The 26316-nt window shown below is 55.3% G+C and overlaps 1 protein-coding gene across 1 annotated transcript in view; it reads right to left on the minus strand.

The window, feature by feature from the left end:
* The window catches only part of SLC6A2 (solute carrier family 6 member 2), a 36176-nt gene extending 22604 nt beyond the window's left edge, over positions 1-13572 (minus strand). Inside the window, exons 1-3 of the mRNA XM_037141612.2 lie at positions 13553-13572; positions 13141-13465; positions 553-684 (exon numbers count right to left, since the gene is read on the minus strand). Of these exons, the coding sequence (XP_036997507.2) occupies positions 553-684; positions 13141-13414 (406 nt within the window). The 5' untranslated portion in view covers positions 13415-13465; positions 13553-13572. The remainder of the gene's footprint in view (positions 1-552; positions 685-13140; positions 13466-13552) is intronic.
* Between the last annotated feature and the right edge of the window lie 12744 nt (positions 13573-26316).

The raw sequence follows: 26316 nt of genomic DNA on the forward strand, positions 1-26316 counted from the left end.
CCTCTGGGCCCAGCTCCCTACACAGCACTTGGGAGACACTAATTCTTGTTCCCCATCCTTCTCACAGCTGTGTGGGAACCAAGAAATGGAAGTTGCTACGGCCACTTCCTCCAGATATACCCTAAGTCCCAAATGCAAGTAGGTTTCCTCTTGTATCCCAGCTATGATCGATTGGTTGTGGCTGTTGTATTAAGGACTGTGAGGCAGCTTACTGGCTGAGTCTGGAAAGATCTGTGATCTATTTATCATGCCTGCCATGGGAGCAAGATGGGTGAGTAGTGGTAGGTGTTCTGGGTACTTCTGATACTCTGTATTCCCCATACAGAAAACAGACACCCTCTGGTCACTCAGCTGTAGAGTTGGGTTTCCACACTTTCTAGGCTAAAGCCATTCGCGAAGCACCAAAGCCTCTCCATGTGAATTTGAATGGTGGGCAATGCTTGAATGCCATGAGAGTGGTGCCCACCTCCGACCCCCCTCTGGAGCAGATTCTCCAGGGGCACCACAGAAGTCTCCCTGCACAACCTGGGATGCCCCAGGCCCACTCTTTACCTTTGAAGAACGGGCAGATTTTCCACACCGTGGCCGCCCCTTCCCGGTTGTACTGGCCCAGAGCCAGCTCCATGTAGAAGAGCGGCATCCCGGCGATAACGAGGAACAGCGTGTAGGGGATCAGGAAGGCACCTGGCGGACACAGAGGCAGAGTGTGATCCCCCCGGGTCCCCAGCATACAGCTTGTGGATCCTCTCGAACCAGAGCTGTGAGGGGCCTCATTCCCCTGTCTGCCCGCACCCCCACTTCCCAAGGGGTAGCGTGTGGTAGGTAAATACAACCTCCACAGAGCAGTGAGGACAAATCATCGTAACAATAATAATGGTTGTAGTACTAGCAATAATCACAACGACGAGGTCTGTAATCAATTTAGTCAACTCGGGACTGAGCAGCATGACACAGGTGTGGTCTCTGCAGGCCTCTCCTAGCCTTTGACCCACAGGCACGCACGGCGGGCGGAGCACCACGAGGATGGTCCCGGGTAAGTCTGCACCGAGTGCGCTTAAAAACAGGCCTTTCCCTCCCTGAGTCCCCACTCCGGGGATGCCGAGTGCCCCACGCCCTTCCTTTCAGAGGTAAGAAGGCTGAGGCCAGAGATGGGCAGATGGTGCCCAAAGCGACATATGACCGAGTTTCTCTCTTTGCTCATATCTCTGTTGTTTTAAGGTCACGGGTCGGGGGGGCTTTCCCAAACGCAGTCTCACCAGACTCTTCTCAGCCAGACAGGGTCATTATGTCCCCTCAGGGGACACTGAGGGCAGAGAAGGGAGTCAAATCGGCTCCATTTGCACTGTTGGTGCATGACTGAAGCAGGATTCAAATCCGGGCAGTTGCAGGTGAACAGATGCTGGAGCACAGAGGCCAGAGGCTCCAGACTCTGACCAGGGAAGGCACCCACGTAGGCACTAGAGAGGCCCCTCAGCACTGGGGAGATCCCTGGGAGAATTCTAGGGGGATGAGACACGTCTGAGACCCGGCCGGAATAAGCTTAGCAGGCCCTGGCTCAGCTGCGTGACGCTCTGGGACGCATGCTGGTCAGCTCGGGCTGCTACCGTGACCACAGCAAGATGCCAAGTCCTTTTCCCGACGTGGTGGGAGAGGGCCAAGCTGGATGCACACTCTCCCCTGCCCCCCAACGACCTTTGGCTGAGTTGTTGTAACCTTGGAAACCAAACACTCCCTTCCCTGTCCACACCAGGGAAGAGAAGAAATTGGGAGATATTTCATGGTGGCAACCTTAGAAATGTAATGTCCCCTCCTGTGTTCTGGGCACTTTCCCTGAAACATCTCATTCAATCCTCACATCCACCTTAACATGCAAAGGTTGTTACTACCTCCATTTTATAGCTGTGAACACTGAGGCTCTGAGCTAGCAGAGAACTCTGGCCACCACGCAACGCGCAGGGGCAAATTCACCCAGCTCCTTGGACTTCCCAGATCTCCACTTTCTCCCCAGGAAGCCTCTTAGGGGCAAGGCCTGACGTGTCCTGAGGCCCAGAGCCTTCTGTGGCAGCCTGCGGACCAGCAGGGTGGGCAGCAGGGAAGAAACTATTGGGAAGTGGGTGTGGCCTGTGGACCAGGCAGGGCACTGGGCTCTGGACACCTGTGATCCCATTTACCCTCCCCGGAAATCACCTGAGGTCCAACTGCTATACCCATTTTGCAGAGGAGGAAACTGAGATTGTAGATGTTAAGAGACGCGACTAGGCTCACCCAGCTCGTAAGTGGATCTGGGATTCAGACCCAGATCACCAGAGCTTCAGGGCTATTCTCAATGGCTTCTGCAGATTCCAGAACATTCCAGCTTAGTGAAGGCCAGTCTTTGGTGGGGGGGAGTATTCTGAAACTGGGGACCAGGGTGGGCCCAGCTAGGCCACCTCCTTTCTTGGTCGTAGGCTGGCCTAACCGTCCAGCCCCTGCTCCGGGTCGGACATCTCTGAAACATCCACACGCCAACCTCTCTCTTCCTCTCTGCATTTCCTGCTCTCAATCTCCACCCTCACCCCCTCCCACACAGACAGGCTGGTCCAGCAGCCGAACCCATGTCTATCTGTCAGGTAGGACAGATGGCAAACCAAGGCAGGGAGGAGGAGGGAGACCTCACTGACCCAGCAGTCCTGAGCCTGGTCCGGTAAGGCTGCCAGGTATTCCTAACAACGCAAGCAAAACTAGGATAGTGCAGGAGGTAGGGAGCCCTTGAGACTCTGTGTACATCACCTCCACCAGCTGGGAAAAGGAAAACCGTGAGGCTGTGCCTTCATCCCAAGGGCTGGAAGGGGGAGGGAGGGTTCCGCAGTGCCGAGATAAAGCCCATAAAACAACTGTGGTGGATTGCCCACCTCCTGTTACATACACAAAACGAACAAATGGGGTCTGCAGCAAGATAAGGATGTGAGCTAACAGACCCCCCCCATACACCTACATTTGGGTCATCCTGCCTCTCCAAGGGGAAGCTGGCACCACCTTTACCCATTAATCAATGTGTAACTCCCTCCCCCGCATCCTGCAAACTGCACAAGTCCTCAAAACAAAGCAGTCACTCTCTCAGCACCGCTGCCCCACCCTAGCCTCTGGTCACCTTGCTTTTGCTCTCTCTCATTATAACTCAGGACTCATAAATTTTGCTTGCATGCTCATGGGCTGCTGATCTGTAATTCTTTACTGCACCAGCAAGAAGACTGAGTTTCTCCTAAAACATCAATTGGTACTATGTGGCTTGAATCTCGCCCTTTTGGTCCCCGGCCATTTGGAAAGCAGTGAGCGCGGTCTCTTGCCTTTGGGGTAAAGGAGATGCTGCACTGTGGGGTGTGGCATTCAAAGCTGTCAGGCCTATGTTTGGAGGTAGAAACAATGAAAGCTGGAATGAGTACTGGGTTCCGCCTGGGCTCTGAAGACGAAAGAGGCACTTCCTCCAGCCATCGGGCGTCCCTATGTGAGTGGGGGCCTCACAGAGGTATCTGGGGTCAACCCCTAAGACGTGCAGGGGCCTCAGGGGAAACTCCCATCACCCACCACACGGGCTCCTTAGCCTTTCTACCTCTAAACTTGGCCAGAAGAAAAGTCAGTTTAGATCATTGGCCTGTCATAAGCTTGCAGCATCTCTCTCCCCCAGAAGGCTTCTCACAGCATCTCTGTTCTCTAGCACCTCAGTTTGCACCCAAATACCTCTTGCAGGAGCTGCAAGGAGGGGCAATGTTACATTTGCCAGGTGAATGATTTGAGAAATGGCCACACCCCACGGGCACAGGTCAAGCATTAAAAGCCACAAAGGTGCTTGTGGCAAAGAAAGACACCTGTGAGAGGATCAGGTGGGACGTGCACCGGGAGGGAACACTAGGTTTCCCGCCGGCAGCAGCAGAAGTCATCGCCACGAGAGGCACAGGGTACAGCAGCCACACACCCACCCCCGAGGCGCATTCCACACTTCAGCTCTGGGGGCGGAAGCACCATTTCAGCCTTTAGAGGAAAGTGCCGGCTTTCCCAGGTTCTCTTCTCCTAATGGTGCCTTTTCTTCACCCGAGTTTGCTTCATTCATAAACTTCCCCCCTTTTTCATTCCATAATATACTCCTCAGGTCAAATGTGTGCCAGGTGAGCGATCAGGCTGAAGTTTTAAAGACTTACTACGCTTATTTCAGAAGGTCGTGTGTGTAAGTTGCAGAAGGACTGTGAGTTGTGGATGGCCTGGGCATGTTGAAGGAGATGGTGTAGGGGGAAGAAACAAGAAGAGAAGGGATGAAGGAAGTGAGAGAAAGTGAAGGAGAAAGAAAGAAAGGCGTGAAGGGTGTGAAGAAGCGGGGTAAGAAGGAATACAGGAAAGAGAACATTATGGAAAGGAAGGACACTGCGTAGGTAACTCAAGAAGGGAAATGGAAGTGGAGAAAGAAATAAGAAGGGAAAACGGGCATACGAGTCTTTGAAACACTGTAAATTCTAGACCTTAGGAGCTGTCAGGTCCTGGGAATGATTAGGGCGATTAACCCGCCGCTCAGGACTCATGGCCGGTTGCGGGAAGAGCAGGGGGCCTGTCTCCCTGACGCAGAGGAGAAAAGGAGATGATCTAAACTTGGGCCATTTTCAGCTGCTGCCTGAAGTCCGAGCCTGGCGTCTCAGCAGCCTTCGCCCCTCCAGCCTCTGTCCTGAGCAGAGCAGAAGGTAGGGGTGGGGGGCAGGGGTGGGAACTGAAGGCCACTCTAAGGGTGGAACAAACTGCTTCCCAGCTCACCCCCAGAAAATAGCTGCCACTGTTTAGTCCCTCAACTCCCTGCCTAAGCCTTTTTAGCTCCCAGAAGGACTCAGGAACTAAGACTCTCAACTCCTAGTCTAGTCTACTGCCTATGTTCTCTGCCAGGCTTATACCAAGAAACCAAGGTGTACAGCACGCCCCCCACCCCCCCACCAGCCGCCACTTTTCCTATTTGGGAATAATGAGTCCATTCCTGCCGGTACCCCCTGAAGATATATCCTATCTAATTGGTCACAGCTTGAGCCTCAAGACCTAAAGAAAGACTGACTGACTTTTTTAGTAATACGGCTTGGCCCCAATACCAACTAAGGGACAGGGAGGTGTGGACACTATATGGAACCCCAAACTATAATACAATTCTACGACTCAGTCTGTTTTGCAAACGCCTAGGCAGGTGGGCAGACATCCCTACACACAGGCATTTTTTAGCCATCACACTAAGTTTTTAGATAATTATTCATTTAAAACCACCCCTGAGAGATAATCACCACAAATTCCATTCATCAGACAAGGAAACAGGCTTAGAAAGGTCAAGTTGCTTGTCCAAACTAGTAAGAATGCTGTTCAGCTTCAAACCTGGATCCGGCCGAGGCCTGTTCTGCCTTGTGGTTCCCTGTCATTCCCTCTGGGGGCTCAGAGCCAGAATGTAGAGGAAACGCCTGTATTAAACTGTTTCATAGGCCTGAAGTGGGAAGTCAGTGGCCCCGGGGACTATGGGGAAGGAAAGACCAAGGGTCATGGCTCAGGTCCTGGCTCTATGGCTTGCCCCTGGTGATTTCACGTTCTTTTGGAAGAACGTGAAAAGAAAGAGGAAGGGAAAGAAAGAGGAAGGGAAAAAGCTGTCAGCCAGTTAACTAGGCAGCCACTGAGGACAGGTTGTCAATGGCCCTGATACATTCATCTCCTGCTGGGTGGGCTGGGAGTCCCCGCCAAGGGGGAGGAGGAGGGTCAGCACGCACGAGTCTCTTCTCTCGGACAGCCAGCGCGTGGTGTGGGGCAGCCGGAGCTTCAGGTAGGGGGACAGGCCGAGAACACACGGCAATGGTGAAACGGCTGAGTTTGAATGAAAACAAGAAAGCAGCTGGGCGGCCGGTGCCTTTTCCTAAAAGAGGACATAGACCAGGAAGCTGGACCACACCCCCTTTGCAGAAAGAGCCGGAGGATGCCAGGGCGGAGCTGAAGACAGGTCAGCTGAGGGTGTCTCTCCTGGGAACGGGCCCCGAAGCAGCTCCAGGGAAACTCACACACATTCTAGAAGTCACCTCCTTGCAAGACCCATAACTGCCAGGGTCCCACAGGCTGGCTGCATCCCTGTGTGGGGAGGTACCAACTATAGCCACCGTCCCCTGGGGCCTGAGACCTGAGAGATGCAATCCCGGCTCTGGAATGTTCTGGCTGTGCAGGTGCTGGGGACGAGGGAAAACCTAGAGAAGCGCAGGCAGGGCCACCCCTCCGGAGCGTCTCAGCTCCTGGGAATCTCCAACACACAGACACATCCCCGAGTGCACCCCTGCACCTATCTGTGCAAAGGGACACTTCTGCACACTGACATGATCACAGAAACAATGAGGAAAACTCCTGCCGACTGTGCGTGGGACTCCAACCGGTTTGGGTTCATTTCGTAAGGACAGCAGCTGTCTGTCACTCCTAGCCCAGCACGTACTGCCTGCACCCCATACTTAGAGAGGAAGCCTACTGCTCACAGAGGGGTTCTGGAATCCTCTGTGCAAATGCCGAGTCCCAGGAAGGGAAGGGTGGCTGCTCAGTTCTGGGTGGGTGTGCCTGAGCAGCACCTGGGCAGGTGAGGGGACCCCAGGAACGGGCTGGGATGTCTGCAGGAGGAGGTGCAGCAGGAGGTGGTGTGGCCCAGGCCAGTGGGGAATGAGGGCAGGGGAGGGGCCACAGGAGGAGGGTCCTCTGAGACCTATAGCTGGACCAGCCTCCCAGACCGTTGAGCATCTGATTCCACAACCCGATTGCTGCCACGCCCTGATGTACTACCTATAGAACAGTTCCCTGCGCGCCTATGGGGCCCACGAAAGCCCCAGCGAAACCTTGGTCTGCGCCCAGGGCAGCTGGATTTGTCCCTCCTGCCCTGACATCCTGGGGGTACCATCAACACCAGATACAGAAGAGAGTGGACAACAAGGGAAGAAGACAGAATGGCTCCCAGCAGGCCCACGACCAGGGCAGCTGCAGGGCAGGGAATGACGGCCTTGCGGAGACCAACACTGCACAAGTCTGCAGGTTTCAAATGGACACGTCAGGCTATAGCCGCTAAATACAGCATGTTCTATTCTCCCATCTGGGTAACTAGACCTTCACGAATGCCACGGCGCACGTGTAAAATTCAAGGTTGGAGCCCTCAGCCCTCCTCTCGGTGCTCTGTGCTGGAGAGTGGTGGCGTGGGGAGCCCCATTTTCCTCACTCCCCCTTCTACCCACCGCAGCTCCACCCAGGGACCGCCATGCGTCCTAGCAGTGTGTGCACAGCCTCTGTACGGTCTGGGGCCCTTGGGCCTGGGGCTGAGCCCATGTCCAGCACAGCCCACGGTACAGAAGAAGGGACCAAGGAAGAGAGGCCCACGCAGACCCAGAGCGGTTGGGGTGCCTGGGCAGGCGGTGGGGGCCGGGTGGCAGTATCCTGGGTGGACGGGCCGCTTGGCCCTGAGACCATGAGCAGAGGAAGGCAGAGTGGGACTCTGTACAGCCCAGGACCCAGGGCAGACCCCTGTGGCGTAATGAGAAACAGATACACATGTGGTCTCTGCCTTGTGTTTCCCACACAGAACTAAAAGCCTTGTAATCTCCTGAGGCAGGGGGCTAACAGGAGTGTCTTACCTAGGGCTCCAAAACCCACCGGAATCTCCTGGGTGACAGGAGTGTCATTTGTCTGAGTGCAGTGATTCGGTGTGCTCCTGGATGTTGGCTGGTCGCCAGGAGGACCAACTATGATTAGAAGTTGGGAGCTTTCAGCCACTCCCTCCCCTGGGGAGGGAGCAGGGCTGGTAATTGAGTTAGTGCTGACCACGCCCATGTGGCAAAGCCACCACAAAAATCCTGAACTACAGTTTGGAGAACTTCCAGGTGGTGAACACGCCCCTGTGCCAGGAGGCGACGGACTCCAACTGTGTGGGGACAGACACTCTCGTACTTTGGGTCTGCCCGAACCTCACTGTGCGTCCGTCTTTACCTGGCTGCTCACCTGTATCCTCTGTAATAAACAGGTGAGTGTAAACAAGTGTTCCCCTGGCTTCCACGAGCTGTCAGTGCAAACGATCGAATCGGAACACAGGGTGGTGAGAAGCCCTGACGTGCAGCCGGTTAGACGGACGCACAGGTGACAAGGGACCAGCAACCAGCACCTGAGGTAGGGAGGGTCTTGCAGGGCCTGCGTTAACAGCGGGCAGATAGTGTCAGAAATGAACTGCAGACCGCCCGGCGGGTGTCCAGAGAGCTGGGAAACGGCCAGTATGGGCAAGCCACAGCTGACTGAGGATCGTCGGTTGGCTGAGGGCGCCTCGGCCTTCACAGCCCATGACCACAAACGCCTGCCATGGGCTCCCACGCACAGAACACTTGGAGGCAGTGCCTTGGGCTCCTCATGTCTCTGTCCCCAGTGAGGCTTACACCCAAATATACTGCTGACCATGAGCAAGTGCAGAGCCAGGGGTGCCCCAGGCCACCTCCAGCTCCGTGGCCAAGAAGGGCCCCGAGGTGCCACGCAGGATCTATTCAGGAGCAAAGGGGCTGTCCCCTCAGCGAGGACTGCTCAGGCCTCGGCTGCCGATGAGAGCCACCTGGATCAAGGCCACACCGCTTTTCTGGTTTGCACATACCTGCAAGGAGCGGAGCGGGACCTCACCTCCCTCATTTGGAATGTAATACCTCCAGTAACAGGGTCTGCACTGGCACGAACTCTTGCATTTTCTACAATAGACTGTAACTCCCTAAAGGAAGGGCTTGCCTTTTGCTCATCTTGATATTCCTGGCATGCAGTGGGCATTCTGTGGGTGTTCTGTGGTTAAATAATGGGTGCCAGCAGTGACTTACATGCAGCCAATGGGAGTCCCGGGCCTCTCTCCACTCATGCCGTGACCTCATCCTTTCTTAGGCAGCTGGGTCTGGGGCCGCAGGGTGGGTTGTAACACTCACCCCTGTGACATCCTGTCTTGCTGGAAACGTCCCCTTCAGGTCTTCTGGGCCAGCTCAGAGCAAGGGGCCCAGTCATGCTGGTGACCTCAGCCCAAGGTCTCAGCTCCTGTCCCCAGTGAGCATCTCCTTCCTGTGAACTTGTCAGCAGAAGGGCCACACCAGCTGGCCGGCTTGTGGGCCTCTGGGCTGAACTTGGCCTGGCAAGCCTGCAGTGTAGATGCCTCCCTTACGGCCGGGCCAGACGTGGGAGCACCGGGTCTGCAGGCTCCTGCTCTTCTCATCAGCCATTTAGCCTCCACACCCCTGGCTCTTTTGGCCCAGAGAGTCCCTGAAGGGCTTCAGGGACCCGAGACCTGGAGCTTCCTTGGGTAAGAAGGGGCACCCCACCTGGGACTGAGGACCACATGGGGCCTGACGAATGTGAGGAACATGTTAATCCCCATTCTCCAGGGGAGGAAACTCAGTGAGACAAGGTTCGGCTGTCGGAACAAGCAGTGCCACACGCACGGTGCGTCATTCCCGATTCCCGGGCCCGAGGGTGACCACGTCCATCGGTCTCCTCTTACGATCAAATCTGCTCCCTCCCAAACCAGGGCCCTGCCCCACGCCTGGGTCTAGCCTGGGGTTAGAAACTGTCGAACGACATCCATAAGAGCAACGACTTCAGTTACCGACCTCCTACGGTGCGCCGGGCACTGTTTGCAGTCCTTTGCATGCACTCTCTGAGATGCCCTGTCTCCCTGCAGGAAGGCACAGTCACTCTCCTTTCCTGCACAAAGAAACTGAGGCCCACAGGGGATGAGGGACTTGTCCGAGGCCGCATTTCCGGGAAACGTCAGGCCCGGATTCAAACCCTGCTCTGTCGGTATCTAAAGAGCTGTCAGCACGATGCGTCTCAAACACAAGCAGCCATTTACAAAGGACGATTCACGGTGGCCTCTCCCCTGGCAGGGAAGCAGACGTGGGGACCCGCTCCTCCCCAGGAACCGGCACAGGCAGGGTCCGAGACCACAGGTGCAGAGGGACAATCTAGAACCCTGGAAACTGCCCCCTTGCGGGGCAGCTTCTCCCTGGTTGAGAAGGTTCTGAGTGAAGCTGGAATCTTCGAGAGTGGTGCTCCCCACCAGCAGCCTCCCTGACCCAGGCACCCCAGCAGCTGCCCTACAGGAAAGTGTCTGGGCAGGCTCATCTTTCCCGGCGAGTCATTCAGGAAACATTAGCCAGGGGCCTACACTATCAGCATCTTTATTATTTCGAAACAGCCTCCACCATGCACTGGACTTGGAGGTTACGGCGTCCATTCGGACACCAGAAGAGCACATGGGCTGTTAGATCACTGGGCACTGAGTCCTGCCTTGAGCGCAGCGCTGGGCTGGGACAGGGACGGACCGTGGGGGCCATCTGAGCCCACCTCCAGCTGCAGCAGAGAAATTGGGCTCAGAGAGGGGCTGTGCCACACCCAGGTTTAATGAACTGGGATTCAAACTCAGGTCTCTAGCCCGCTTCCACAGTTCTGGGATCCCCACCTGCCAGCCCGCTTGCCTGTCTCTGGGGCAGACTTCAGAATTACTAAGTGGGAATTGGTCCACAAGAAGCAGCCAGGAGGTCTCGGCAGAGATAAAGCCCAGGAAGGGCCTGCTGAGCACCCCCTGGAGGGGTGAGGCGTAAGTTCCCCACCCCTTAGCCTGGTGTTCAAGGTCTCCACAGTCCGGCCGCAGCAGGTCTCTTTACCCTTATCTCTCTCAGCTTGCCCTTTAGCCTGCACTCCTAGTCTATGCTGTGATCCCAGGTGCATTCTTGAACAACTAGAATGTCTCCTTCCCCACCCCAGGCTTGTCCACGTCCCTCCCATCCCCAGGAGCTAAGCTCCAACCACAGCCCCCCACCCTCCGCCTCCAGTTTTTCCTAAGCAGTGCTTGTCACATGGCCCCCCCAGATCCATTTCATAGGTCGTCATAACGATGCCAAGAAGGAGCAGCAGCCGCAGGTACAAAGGCCATCCTCTGTGCCAGGCTCCCCATGGGCACATTTCATCCTCACAACAAGCCCCAGAGTCGAACACCATTATTCCCATTTGACAGATGAGAAAAGGGAGGCTCGCAAGGGTCACCCACAGTCTCGCGGCTGGAAGTCGGAAGCCAGGCTCCTGCTCTCCAGGCTGCCAGCCCGCGCCCGGCCCCCAGCCCACAGTGTACATGCCTCACTAGTCAGGTACCACCAGCCGCTCTGCCGCTTCTGGAGACGGACCAAGTCTTTGAGGGCTCTGGCCACTTTGTGAATGTATTCGGTCCATGGAATTCTGCTGGGCACCTTCTACCACATTCCTAGCATCTACACCTTATCTTGAGCATTAGAGACACAAGCATGAAAAGCCACATTCTCTGCTCTCAAGGTGCCCCAGGCTGTTTAGGAGACAGACTCCCAAGGAGACGTGTGACTGAACAGCTGGTGGGGGGGCACTGTGTGCAGGGCCATCGTGCTTAGGGAAGGGGGCTTCCAGACAACTTCCCGTGAAAATTGGACCCGTTCCCAACTTGCTCCGTTGTGTGCCCTGGGCTCCTGGGGTGTCACCTTGCATACAGCATGCTCTCGTCTGTGCTGGTGGCAAGGGCCAAGTGCATGTGCGGGGCCAGGGGACACTCCAAGACGTCCATCTACTACGTGTCTGATTGGCCATCTGGGGTGCTTTTAGTCTCAGCACTTACGACAGTGGAAATGACTTGGAGCAGCGGGACAGTGGAGCCCTTTAGTCGGTGACTAAAGCTCTGGGCAGGCAGACAGGGTGGTTGAAGGGTCTAGATGACCCTGGCAGAGCCCCCAGGGGGCCTCACGCTGAGAAGAACCCGCTCCATATCACTGATTAATGAGAGGGCCTTCCGCTGTCTAGAGACAAGCAGTCTCATTTCATTGGTCACTGAGGACATGCTGGGCGGCATGGCCTGGGGTCCTCAGTTGTCTTTTGCTTGTCACCTTGACATTGAATGACACTGAAATGGCATTGACTTTGCATTTACTGCCTTCTTGAGTTGCAAGGGCCATAATGCTTAGTCCTGACCAGAAAAGCCCTTGAGGAGCTGCAGCGGCCAAACATGGGGAAGTGCCGCCTCTGTCCGGATCATGCTGCCCACTTCTCATCCAGAACCAGAAGGAAGTGTCTAGAGTACACGGTGAAGCAAAGAGCTGGGTCCTAGGCCCTGATGCCTGGTCCAAACCCTCCCCTGGCTCCCTCTGACCCCCTGGAGTCCTGAGCCAAAGCCCCTGCCAGGCAGGAGGGTCCAGTGGGTAAAGAGCTGGGCCCCCATCACCAACTTTTCTGCCTCTAGGTTATTTTTCTCTGAGTGCTCCGCAGGGCACCCCTTAGCTTGTCCTAGTAAGAAGGGCCGGACCAAGTAGTTTGGGCACCTGGGAGCAAAGACCCCGGGGAAGGAGCTGGGGCCTTAAAAACCAGTATCCTGCTTCTCCCAGGGCTCGGACGCCTGGTTCTGCAGTAGCTGGTCTCCAGGCTCCCACCCCAGGCAGGGAGGTAATGTCACCCAGCAAGGAGGGGTGGAGAGAGGCTGGCTGTTATTTCCAGGCCCCTGTCCCCCTCTACCCTGCCACGTGGCCAGGACCCCAGGAAATGGAGGCTGTGTCCCAGTCACCCAGGCCTCCTGCCTCCAGAATCAGGCCAGCTCCTGGGATCTACTGGAAAGCCCTCCTAGGCTGCGCACTCTGGCCCCTCCAGCAAACGCTGGCTGTGAGTGGCATTCTCTCTGAACTTGCTTCTCTTTGTGTGTCTCTGTCCCGAGAGCACAGGACTTCCCAGTGCCTCCAGGAAACCCAGTCTTCTCTCAAGCTTAGTAGTGCTGGGTCTAGGGACACTGTGTGCCTGGGTGTCACCTCCTGTGCACTTTTGGCGCCCCTTCCAGAGCCCTCCACATCTCAGCCTTCCTTCCTGTGGACCATCCAAAGTCAGAGGTCCTCACTCACCCTGGCGCCTGTACCCCTCACTGTCCAAGTTCATGACTCAATTTCCCTTTTCCATCGGGAACCCGGATGCCGTTTCTGTGAGCCCTGTTCAGCCCCTTCCTGCTCCCCAGACTTTCCCGTGTGCTTCCTCTTCTGTGTGAGTATCCCATCTCCTCTGCCAGCCACTGCTGCCGACAGGTAGCCCCCCAAGTCCAAACCCCCAGCCCATCAGGGGGCTCACCGCCGCCGTTCTTGTAGCAGAGGTAAGGGAAGCGCCACACGTTGGCCAGGTCCACGGCGAAGCCGACCACCGAGAGCAAAAAGTCAATCTTCTTGCCCCAGGTCTCCCGGGGCTGCTCGTCGCTACCCTGGGGCGCCAGGAGGCACTGGACACCATTGCGCTCTTTCACGACCAACAGCTCGGCAGTTTTGCGCTCCTGCAGGGGCTGCTCAGGATCGGAGTCCGTACCGCTGTTCTCCGGCTGCACCTGCCGGTTCATCCGCGCCAGAAGCATGGGTGCGGCTGGCAGGAGGGACGGCAGCGGTACTGGGAGCACGCCGCGGCTCTGTTTGGAGAGAAGAAAAAGATGTGCTCACTGGGTCATTCCGCCCCGGTCGCACCTCTCGAGACCTCCCGAGAACTCCGGGAATACCTCGGTCAGCGTGCGCAGACGCAGAGTTCCAACCCAGTAAAGGGCGCGCGTCTGTTGGAACAGTTTGGAAACAGAGGTAGTGGCGCGCGGAACTTAGAGGCGGAACTTAGAGGCGGAGACCGCTCCTGCCCGCCTTGTAGGTCGGGCTTGGGACCTGGAAGCCCTTCCCTCATCTGGCCTCTCCCTCGCTGTACCAAGTGACGGGGTTTGGAGCGCCGAGGCTGAGGCTTCCCAGGGCGGGGACCAGCCCGGTGCAGCTGGCTGCCCTCTCCCCCAACAGCCCCAGCGTCCTCCCAGGACACGTACACCTCTGCACGTCAAACTTACTAGCACTCTCTGCGCACCCCGGCCTGGGTCTCCCCGGCCCAGCTAGCCGGGTCCCGCACGCAGGGCGCACTCACGTGTCCGGCAGCAACGGGATCCCGGATGCCGTGCGCCCTGCCAGCCCGGGACCCGCCTCGGCTGGCTAGACTGTGGGGCGCAGGCTGGGGCCAAGTTCCGCCGCGTGGCGTTCAGGCGCACCCCGAGGAATGCTGGAGGCGCGGGGTGGCCGGCGGGGAGCCGGTTGGTTGGTTCTGGCCGCGCCGGACCGGGGCCGGGCTGGTAATGTAGCCTGCGCCCCAGGTAACGCGCCGATTGCATTAACCCAGCGCCGGGCCCGCTCCGTCTGGAGCCTGTTAGCACTAATGGAGAGTGACAGCGGCCGGGAATGGGCAGGGGCGGGGGCGCGGCGCGGCGCGGGCTCCGGAGGTGGCGGGAGCCCCGCTGCTAGCGACTCGCGGGACCCGGGCGCGCACTCCCTTTGCGGAGCGCACGGAGGAACCAGACGAAACCCTTGGGGCATCAGGCTCTGACCTCCGACCACGGCAAGAGAACGGGATTCCTAAGGCTTGAGTCGCCTCCGAGAGGGGGCCGGGAAAAGACAGGAGACAGCGAGTGACCGGTTCTATCCCAGCGCTGTCACCGGTCGTCGCAGGCGTCTCAAACGACCCTGCTAGAGTGTCTCCAGCTGCTGGCGGGAACGTTTCTGCTCAGTTGCCAGGACAGCGCAATGATGCTGGCCGGCGGCTGGGTGGGTTTCCTTCGGCTGGTTCGGGTGGGAAGGGCACAGCCCAGTCTCTGTTTGCGCTGGGCAGGCTCGCAACGCACCGGAGGCCGCGACCCCTGCTGTGTGAAGCTGAGAACTAGTGTTCACCTCTCTATTCTCGCATTCATTCGCCCTCCCCACAGTCATTCGTTCCTGCGTGGGCCTGCTGCCTTCCAGGCACTGTCCTGGGCTCTGAGACTCCCGGAGTGAACGACGTACTCAAAAATCCCTGACGCGATGGAGTTCACGTTCCTTCAGGGCGAGACAAGGGAGAACATGAAACATATAAACACATACATACATACATACATGCTCTGCTCTGGGAGAAGGTGGTCTACGCTGTTGGTGGGGTGAGGGAGAAGCAGAGCACGGCAGGAGGTGGGGGAGGGTGGGGTGGGGGAGGTGGGGTTGCTCTCTGGTCAGGGACTTTGAGAAGGCGCCATTGAAATAAGAAAAGGAGGGAGCCATTTAGGCCTGGCATTCATTCACTCACTCGCCCACACATTGATCTGCGGTTCGTTTATTCATTCATCAGGCAGATGCTGACCCCCCTCCTAGGTCCCTGAGCCAACCGTGCTGGCCAGTGGGGCTGTGGAGATGACCACTCCTGCTACAGAAGAGTTCGGTGTGGGAAGAGTCGATCCCGAGCCAGCCTGGTGGTGGTGGGGGTGTGGCCACAGGGGTATAGAAAGTAGGTGGAGCTGAGCCAGGGAGCAAGGGGCCGGCTGGCGATCCAAGAAGGCTTCCCAGAGGTGGCAACACTGAGATCGGATGGGCAGGAGTTTCCATAAGCCCAGGGCTGCTGACCTTTAAATGCTCCAAGCGCAAACCCGCCCCAGGACTTTTAGGTGCGCTCTGTCCTCTGCCCGATCTCAAATACACCCCCACTCGCTAACACACCACCCTATGTTATTCCCTTCATGACCTCACTGCCCCAATTTATGTTCGCTTGTTTAGTATATGTCTCCCTTTGGATGACATATGAGCTCCTGTGCGGTACTCCTAGCACCTCACACAGTAGGGCATCAATTAGGGTGTAAAATGAATGAATTAATGGGCCTCCAGGAAGCAGGGATGGTTAGAGCATTTTCTCCCAAAGGGACCAGGATGACCAGCACGTCCTCTGTGAAAGGTGCAGAGAAGAGAGGTCTTCTCCTGGCCTCCTGGGGGCTGGTGATGGGAGGAGGCAGAAGGTCCAGGGAGGAATGAGCAGAGGTTTCAGGAGAGCCTGGGGCCACAGGCTGTTATCTCCTTCCACTTTGGGTTTACCTTGTCAAGCTTGGGAACAAAGCAGGAATGTGAACGGGTTTCATTTTTCAGATCTGAGGATCCAAGGGGCTTGTTTGAAGTTCTACAGGTTGGAAGTGGCAACGCTGGGAGAGAACCCAGGTCTCCTGGCTCCGGGCCCCTGTTGCCTCCACCAGCTCACGGACAGTCACGTCCTTCTTCTCTCTGTACACCCAGCCCCGCCCAGCTGGCCCTTAACTCCCAGCTCTTCCACTGAGGCTGCATCCCCTGCATCTCCTTGAAAGACCCCGCCACCCTTCACAGTCCCCCAGCTGGCCACCCACAGCCAGGACCTTCCCAGCCACTTGACATGCACCAGCTGCCAGAGCTCTTCCCACCGCTCAAGGCTGATCCCCTTACTCTTCCTGCGGAAACTCCTCTGAGACACAGCAACACATCTGTATGATTTAATTAAACCCCGGGTTTGAAGTAATTTTATTTTCTTCTTTCTACGTCTCTTTATCTGCCGACCCTTTGACAATGAGCATTTGATACATAAGCAATCAGAGAAAGATAACCCCAAATTTCTTTGAATCCTCTAATCTTTCCAAGATAATATCAAGACACCGCCAACAGTTCAGACAAGATTCTGCCTGCCTATTTAACCACATCTCTGGCTACTTTCATTCTTTCCCCATTCTTTCTACAAACCCTCTATAATCTCCAAAATATGCTTTATTCTTTAGCAACATGGGAGATACTCTGAACATTTTGTACCTTTTTGCACCTCTGGACGTTTTAACATGCTATAATCATCTTCCTCTTGTTTACCTGGAGAACTCCTATGCATCCTTCAAAACTTCAGATGTCACCGCCACTGTAAAGCCCTCCCTGATAGCCACCTCCCACAACAGAGTGAACTCCTTTGCACAGCGTTGTATATGTGCCCAGTGGTTCTCTGTGTGATTTCCCCACCGGCACAAGGACAGGGCCTGTTATATCCTGTTACGTAGCTCGTGCTCCAGGAACGTATACAAAACAACACTAGAAGAGATCTCGATTGTTGGTTGGCTTTGGTGCCTTAAAATAAAGGTGTTTATTGGATTGCTCCAGAAGCAGAACGTGAAACAAATTGAGTTTAAGTTGCTGATTCAGGAGGCGGCCCCTGGCAGCCCTGGTGGGATGGGTGGGGAGGTCTGGCGGGAAAGAGGGAACAATCAGAAGAGGGGGCGTTAAGGAGCAGTTCTAGCTGTGAGCAGCTGGCATCCAGCCTTCCTGGGGACCTCTGGGAGACAACGTAAACTGGGCCTCAGTCGTCCCATTGCCGGACAAGAAAGCTGTTAAACCTTAGGGCTGCTCCCACGGTGCCTACCTGCCTGCATTTGCAGCCTGCCTGGAGATGGGCCCAGCGCACTTCCATCACCAACAAGGGCTTCCAGCAGAGGGACTGGCTGTAGGAAGCCGATGGGGCAGGGTCTTCACTGGCAGGAATAGTGGACGACAACGAGGAGAGGTGTGGGCAGGACACAGGGATGGAGGAGGTGCCCCCCACCACAAGACATACATTAGGGGGCCAATCGGCAGGTCCTAAGAGTCCCACCTCGTTGCTTCAGAGACTCTGGGTGGGGGACAGCGGTGAGGACGCCCAGCTGGGGCGGGGCTCAGGGGAAGGCATCCCTCTCCACCTCTGGTCTGAGAGCCGTGGGGCCATGTGGCTTCTCTCTGTGCCCTGCATCCTGCCCCTCCAGGTGGCCTGAGGGCAAGCGGGTGGGCAGGCGGCTGGAGCATTAGCAGAACTAATGTGATCCCTGGGGCGGCGTCACTTCCACTTACCCTGGCACGTGGTGACACAGCCCATGGGCACAAGACCACAGCTGGTGTTCTCTGTCCAGCTCTGGCCCTTTCTCTGCAGATGCCAAGGCCCCGGCACATAAAGGCCGGGCTGGAGCATGTTCAGAACCCAAGGGGTTGTGTTCTGGAAGTGTCCTGAGGGTATTCTGAAGCCCGCACTGGTGGGGGATCTACAGCCAGAGAGGAGGAGAGGTTTGCTTGTAATTTGTTCTCTTCCTTTCTCTTCTTCTTTTCCTAGTTTTTGTTTGTTTGTTTGTTTGTTTGTTTTTTGGATCAGGGGACAATAGGTCTCTGTATCCTTGCAGCTAACCTGCCCCGGGGGTCACCGATCATTGTTATAAATTATACCGCATTTACAAACAGCATAAAAGTCTCCTCAATAAAAGACCCCCCCCCCATAAGCTGAAATTAGTCTCCTTGGGCCACATCCCATTAAAGCTCTCTGGCCTTCCAACCCACTCAGATGCAACCCTGCCCTTTGACCTCCTCCCCTGAGCTCCTGCCCCGACTGCTGTCCTATGAGGTCCCCAGGCTTGGCTGGGTTTGCGTTGCATTTGCTCCTTCATCCCCTATCAGCCACGGAAGGACTTCGGGTTTCATTCTGAATGAGGTGGGGGCATTCGATAGGCATGAACCTGGTGCCAAAAGGTCAGACACTGGCCTTAAAAAGCTTCTGTCCATCACTGACGTTCACATGTACATCCGTTGCCTGGATCCAGCTACAGACTGGACATCTCCCCCTGGCTCATACAAGGCACCTGGGGCTCATCAAGTCCCAAGCAGACTTCTTGACCTGCCCTTCCGATCTGCCCACACACCTGCTGCTCCTCCTCCCTCCTTCCAGGTAACAGCGTCCCCCCTCCAGCTCCTCAGGACAAAAGCCTTGCAGTCCACCTGGATTCCTCTTTCTCACAAAAGGAGCAAAGGCGTCCCTTTGAGATCGAGACAGTGCAGGCCCAGCCAAGCCTTGCAGGCCCCGTGAGGTGGAGGACCAGGCAGGGACTGGGGAGAAGAGAACAGAAGTGACAGGCGGGGCGGCAGAAAGGGCACTGGGCTGGGAGTCAGTACCCCAGGTCCAGACTCTTCTCCGCTGCTTCTGGGCTTTGGGGTGAGGACCACGTCTGTCTGTGGGATGCGGGTGGACCACAGGAAGCAGAAAGGCAGGTGAAGGTGTGTCCGAAGAGGAGCTGGTGGAGGAGAAAGAAAGGAGGCAAAGGGCCTCAGGCTGCTGGAAGGGAAGGCGGACACTCCCCTCTCTGTGTAGCCTCCAAATACATCCTGTGGCCTTCGGGGGGCCATGTGAGTTATGGTGACAGGGACTGACACCTGGTTCACATCCCTCTTTGGGAAAGAGGCTGGAGTATTCTGAGCAGGACTGGACCGCAGGAAGCTCCATGCCCCAGTGCACTCTGGGAGGGGACCAGGCATTCCTTAGAGAATTGGATGAAACGTGGACCCTCCCAGAAATGCATACATACTCCCGGCATTTTAAAATTCCATATAAATTTTACCATACGGAAGAAAGAGTATATAAAACGTGTACGAACAGTTTTCATACCATTAGTAATAAGGACGTACAAGAACTCCTTTCCCAGAATAAGAGACAGATCATTTCCAATCCCCCAGGAGACCTGTATGCCCTTTCTCGGCACATCCGTCCACCCCTCGTCCACTGCACAGTAACCACTATCCTGAGTTTAGCAACCGTTCATTGTGTGGCTTCTCTTTACAGTATCAGCACCTCTGAAAGTGTCCCTAACAATAGATCATTCGGTTTTGCCCTTTGAACTGTCTGTGAGAGGAATACACTGTTGGCGTTGTCCTGTAACTTCCTTGGCTCCGTGTAACATTTTGGGGGTCCGTCCACGATGATGGCGTGAGCTGTAGTTCAAGTCTCCTTGTGCGGCTGGTTCGCTGCCGAGCTCTCCTGTCTACTCCATCGGCCTGCCTGTGCCTGAGCGGTCTCGTGTGGTCTCCGTGGACATTACTTTCTAGGCACGAACTTGGCTGTGAGATGAGTCTGTTCTGGGGTCGAAGGTGCAGCCTGGCGACTATAGTCGACAGTCCTGTACCGCATGTTCAGAAGCTGCTCACTGAGTAGATCTTAACTGTTACTGCCCTATGCAGGGAGGTGACTATGTGAGGTGATAGATGGGTTAATTAACTCGATTATGGTCATCATATCACAGTGTATATGGTCACAGTGTATGTACAATATGATGTATCAAATCACCACATTGTATACCTTAAACATACACATTTTTATTAGTCTGTTATGTCTCACCAATGCTGGGAAAACAAGCGAACGTTGCTTTTGAATGTGTTTTCCTAGCTGATAGGGCAAGACGCTGTGCGGCTTTTTCGTTGGAAATGTCTTGGTGATGTTCTTTCCTACACATTTCAGAGTCAGCTCTCTGAGATCCATGAAGCAATCCCTTTGGGATGCCAACTGCGATTGCTTTGAATCTATAGATCAATTCAGGCAGAACTGACGTTTTTACAGTCCTCAGTCTTCCGCCCATCCGGGAACCCAGTATGTATCTCCATGTGCTGGTCTCCTTAACTGTGCACAGCCTTTTAAATATAGTGTTAGGGGATTGGCAGAGTATTGCCTGGAATCCGCCCCAGAATCCCTTAAAAGGCCTGCCTGCTAGTCCCTGAGCTCTCTTCTCTTCTTCCTCAAGAAACGCTTCCCAGTGGCTTCGCCAGTGATGCCGTGAGCCCCAGGGACTCTTCCCACTACCTTCCCACTCCCTTCCCACGGATCTCTCTTTCCCACTGGTACCTCTTCCCAGGAAACCGACTGTGGCCAGCTTTTTCTGCAGCCGGGGGAGGCAGACTGGGGTCGGGGCCAAACGCAAGGGCTTGGGTGCCACTTTGCTGGAATTTTTATCCTGTTCCCACCCCGGCCTAGCTGTGAAATCTTGGCCACGTGCTCCTGCTTGGTTTCCTCATCTGTAAGGTGGGAGGGGCGGTGATGCTAAGAGTGCCAATGTCAGAGACCCGTGGGGAGGATTCAGTGAATAAACATATGTGAAGCTTTCAGGACAGCGCAGCGCGTGTGCTGCTGCTTCTTGCGGTTTCAGAACGTTGAATTTTCTTACGTCTGTGGAGACAGGAACTTCTCCAGAATTTTCACTTAGGTTTATCTGACTTCAAATTCCAAGCCCGGGTGAAACAACCTGTATCGGTTGGCATGACAATTATGCGCGTGGCCTGAGGAGTTTTAACAACAACAGCGAAAAAGTGTGTTTGAAGCCTGACTTCACCATTTGCCCGCCAGGTGGCCTTCGGCTCCTAAGCCTCGGTGTTCCCACCTGTAAAATGGGGGCAATAGACAAGTGTAGGAGCTAATCAGTGGGGACGACTTTGGTAACACAGTGGGAAGGGTCCCGTTTATCAAGGCTCCGTCATGACAGTTAAAGTCGCGTCCTCCAAGGTCGCTGCTTCTTCCTAGAGACCCTTTGCCTCCTCGCCTTTCCCACGTTCACACCGTTCCAGCACACTGGGCAAGTTCAGCTTCCTGGGCCCCACTGCAGAAATGTGGATTCTGCCACGAGAACCAGGCATCTGCGTATTTGTGGCATGTTTGATTCCTGGTTAGATAAAACAATCCCAGTGGCTTGACGTTTCCCAACCACAGCCTCAGGGGAGCCCGGGCGAGTTACCCTTCATTTGCCCGACCCCAGCGCCTTCTTTTCTCCCTGGGTCGGTACTTCCTTTTGCTGCACCGACAGCCCTTAGCAAACACAGCGAAAAGAACAGGGCCACTCTCGGCCCCGCAGTCCATTCCCCGGGAGGCGTGAACGGGAGCCCCCTAGAGCACGGAAAGGGAAACAGCAGCTCGGTGCTCACTGTCTAGGGCAAGTCCTAGAGGTACCAGGAGCAGCCACAGACCCCGCAGAGCAGGAGGGCAAGGGGGACTGCACCCTCAACAGAGCGAACCTCGGGAGGCCTCAGGCCCGACCCATCCACAACGACGCTGGAAGACGCTGCCCGCCCCCCACCCGGGTCCCCAGGAACCCGAGTCTGATCAGCTGCTTCAGTGATGGAAGTACAGGCAGTAGTCCACCCTCAGGGGACCTGCCTGAGGCGTGTCCTCACCGAGCCTTCCTCCTTCCGCTCCTGTATTCTGGGCCCCCAAGATGAAAAGCTGAGTGTCCTAGTGCCCTGGCAGCGGCGGCGAGAAGCTAGGGAGCAGGGCTCAGGGCAGGGGTCTTCTGCCCTGTCAGTGGTAAGCACCATGACCCTCCCCTTCTCATTTCTTAGGTGACCTGACCCCTCGGCCTCCCTAAGGGGATGAGCAGAGTGGCACTCAGCTCTCATACTGACTGCTTTGGGCTTCAGCTCCTGGCTCTGTCCCTTACCAGCTGTGTCATCTTGAGCTGATGGGTGGCTTAGTTTTTGCTTCTGTACAATGAGGCTCAGCATAGCTCCACCCCCTGGGGCCACTGTAAGGCACGCATGCGCCTGACTGTGAAGGGCTTTGGCGGTGTTTGGCACGCACTGCGAAAGACGCCATAGACAGAAGCTGTCTCCTTGGTAGTGCTTCCATTCACCCAGCATTTACTGGTACCAGGAACCACAGTAAGTGTTATGCCATAGAATACTCACTCTTGTTATCACCATTTTACAGACTGAAGAATTAATGCTGAACTGATTCAATGTCTCTGAGGTCCCAAGGCTAGGGTGAGACAGAGGCTGGGACCTGAACCTAGACCCAGGCTGCTCCAGGGCACACTCCCTTAACCACTGCTCTGCCCCAGTGGCTTGGTGGCTCCTTGTTTGGTCCCCACCCTTTTCATCCTCCTTGCCTCCTCAGCTTCCTGCTCAGCACTCTACCTCCCCATTCCCAGCAGGGCCCCTCAATTTTGGGGGCTGGGATCCTGGAGGTCGTGGCTGATGTATTTCTGAAACCCAGCATTGTCTGCTTCTAGCCACCGTCTGCTCTGGCCCTTTCTGCACAGAGCTGGAGTCCTGCCCTTCTCCCAGGCTCTTCTCCCAATCTGCCCACCAGGCTTTCCAGATTACGCTAACAATTGCTGGTGATTTTGCTAATAATAATACCGCCCCCTTTTTTGTCTCTCTGTCACGCACCCCACTCTGCATAAGACCTCTCCCTACCCTCCAAGGCACCTGGAAGCCAGGACGGCCAGAGCTTAGAGGGACCTTGCCTTCCTTTCCTGAAGTGGAGCCAGACAGCAGGTCCATGAGATGAGCGGAGCTCGTTGGAGACCACACAAGCTCCGATTTAAATGGCTTTGGGTCCTGTAGGGAGGAACTATGACCCCATTTCCATTTCCTCCCTGATTATTGAGGGAGCAAGTCTCAGTCTGGTCGAACCTGCCTGGGGTGCCCCTCCCTCACTGGCTGATGCCGTTTCAACAGAGGGAAGCTGTGCTTGGGGGCAGAGTCTCCAGCCCACGGTCCAACTACATTTGAATGACAGCATTTTCTTCTCCTTAAATTAATTTTTACACTTACCGCCTATTTATGGCATGTAGCATCAGTTTTCAATTTACAGTAGTGACATAAAGGCTTTTTCACCATTGATTACTTTTAACTTTCTGACTTAAACATTATGAAATATTTCAGACACATAAAAATATAGACAAATCACATAGCAAGCAACTAGCTGGCTTAAGACACACAAACACTAGAAATACATTTAATGTTCCTGGGTCTCTCTCCTCCATTATATTTCTCTCCCTCCCACCTGCCCTGGCCGGGCACGGTCCTGTCGATTATTCCCAAACACGTATTTATGTTGTGTTCCTAAAATTATCTTCTATGCATGTTGGAGGATGTCTCTGAGATGTAACACACACACACACTCACACACGTGTGCACAGACTCTAAGTGCACTTTTAACCTAGTAAATAAAATATAATCACCATCAAGACCATTAAAAAATGGCCAGCCCCCCAGAAGTCTCCCTCATAGCACCTCCCAGTCAACTCCCCCCATGCCCCCGCCACCCAGAAAGAAACCATTGCCTTGACCCCTGTGGCATAGACCCATCTCGCCTGTCTAAACAATAGGAAGTATCGTTTTGTGCCTATTTCAAAGTTTATACAAAGGGTACCGTTGGGCATGGATTGTTCCGCAGATGTTCCTGAGATTTTTCCATGTTGATACTGGGGCTTCCTTTTTCAAACAAATGTCTTTAACTAAGAAGAGTGCGTGGACTTAAAGGAAACATCGAGAGCGTACCAAGACTAGGAGCGTTTAGGAAACAGCGGTTCGAACTCACCACCTTCCTCCATCGCAGGTGTGAAAACTGCGGCCAGAGAGAAGAAGGGTCATATCCCCGGGCTACTTTGCACGTGGGTGGCACAGTTGGGACCACAGCCACAGACCCAAATGCTTGAGGCCAGAGACCTTTACCACTGTGTCACGTGGGCAAGAAAAGGCTGCCTCCACCCCTCCTCAGAGCGACAGATGTCCATGCTACTTCCTAGCCGGGGCGAGGCCCTAATCTCGAACTGCAGAAAGTAAACTGTTCTCGTAGAGTCGATTGTTTTAGAACGAAGACTGGGATTGGGGCGGCGTGCTGCGGGGGGCACGAGACAGCTGTCCAGCCTTCAAAGTTATGACAAGCCTTCCACTTGGCAGCCCACCTCGGTGACCTATATTTTAATATGTGCTATTAGATTAGTGCTAATGAGACATCTTAGGGATAAAAGAATTATGCTCGCTGCCCAGGCTGCGGTAAAAGTACAATCGAATTAAGGGCTGAAACCGTTTAGGACTCAGCTAGACAACCTGGCCCCCAGGCTGGGCCCGAATGGAGATATTAAGCTTTGGAAATTACACAGTAAAAAAAAAGTATAATTGATCTAAGGTAACTTCACTCGTCTAAATTAAATAATGTGATTGTTCCAGGCAGCAAAGATCGGGACGAGGAGCCGGACGGAAAAGGCTCGCTATCTGCAAACAAAGTTATGAGTTAAAGCCCCGGGGGAGCTGACTTTCCCCGCCGAGCTGAGCACGCCCTGATGGCTCTGAGGCCGCTTGAACGTTGGCAGGAAATGGATCTCGTCTGGGCGTCACAGAACCCAAGGCTGGGTAGGGACCCCCAGCCTCCGTTCCCATCATGCCCTAGCCAACCCCGGAACTGATGGTGCTCAGCACCCCCAGTGTGGGGAGCCCCCCAAAATAGGCTGTCCCAGGCCTCTGCGCTTGGTTAGAAGAGATTTCTCGGCAGGTGGCCGTGTCCACCCGCTGGAGGCCGGCCCTCTGGAACACCGAAGGCCAGCGCGATCCCGCGTCCCTGGAACCAGCCTCCACCCCTCCCATGCCCACCATTTATCATCGCACACTCGTGTGCCAAGAGCCAACCTCGGGCTGCTTCTTGACTCAGGGTGCCGCAGGGAACTCCAGGGCTGAAGGAGAGAAATGCCATCCCCTTCTCTGGCCTAAATGCTTGCATGCCACCAGCACTTTGATGGTGTCTAGATCTCCCGGGGACAATGCCGGTGCTGGTGCCACTTGTAAAGGGCCAGCAGCTGTCATCCCGAGCCTCTCAGGGCTGTTCCTACACCTGTAGGCCCTCACCTCCTCCACCTGGACCATCAGCCCACGGGCAGCTCCCTGACCTCACCTCCAGCTCCTATCTGTCCTACCCCTAGGTGACGTAGCTGGCTGCGTGGAAGGTGACACTTAGGGGCTTGCCAACCCCCCCCCCAAATATTGCTGCTTCTGTTGTCTTAAACCCATAGTTAACCATTTTGTTTTAATTGTTACCATCTTCTGGCTAAAAACCAGCAAGAATGTGTAGATACAAGAGGCTTCATCCCTCCTTCCTTTCCGTTCTCATTTTTCCTTCCTTCCTTCCTCCCCCCCCCCCCCCCCCCCCCCCCCCCCTCCCTCCCTCCCTCCCTTCCTTCCTTCCTTCCTTCCTACAAATATTCCCTAAGCAACTATTATATGTCAAACAGTTCTATGAGCCAGGACTACAGTGGTAAACAAGACAGATGAAGTCCCTACCTAAACACAAGCAGGAGGAAAAGTCTAGACACAAATAAGCAAATAAAGAAGATATTAATGGATGTGGACAAGTGCTTGAAGTCACTACCAGAGTGTGGGTCAACTTAGAAAGTCCCAAAGGGCCCCTGGTTGGAAGCCCCCTCGGAGGTGTCCCAAGGTGAGGGGCGGCTGCAGCAGAGGGTGCGATGTTTGTGGTGGGGGCGTGAAGAGATGAGCTGTGGTCTGATTGTCAGGCACCTTCCGGCCACACTGGGGAGGACGGTGTTGCTCCTGATGCAGTGGGAAAGTCTTGGGGGCCTTAGGGTTGTGTTTCAAGGGTCTGTCCAGCCAGGGTGCAGCGTGGAGCGGGGACCTGGTCAGGAGGCTCTAGGGGCACCAGGAGGGGCGCTGAGGAGGGGTGGAGACTTTCCTCCCAGGCCGGAAGAGAAGGGTTGGCCGGGAAGCAAGGGCTGGTTGGGACGACTCTGAAACGGCTGTCTGGGACACTTTCTTAGTCTGGAACTGTGTAAAGAAAACTTAAATAGTACATGGACACACTCTCGAGTCCCTTATGCGTACGAACACCTCCTGCCTGGCGCAGCCCTGCCGGGACGTCACCATGGGGCCCCCC

This window comes from Artibeus jamaicensis, unplaced genomic scaffold (assembly GCF_021234435.1).
Source record: "Artibeus jamaicensis isolate MK-2021 breed Jamaican fruit bat unplaced genomic scaffold, CSHL_Jam_final contig_3152, whole genome shotgun sequence".
In the NCBI taxonomy this organism is placed as follows: domain Eukaryota; kingdom Metazoa; phylum Chordata; class Mammalia; order Chiroptera; family Phyllostomidae; genus Artibeus; species Artibeus jamaicensis.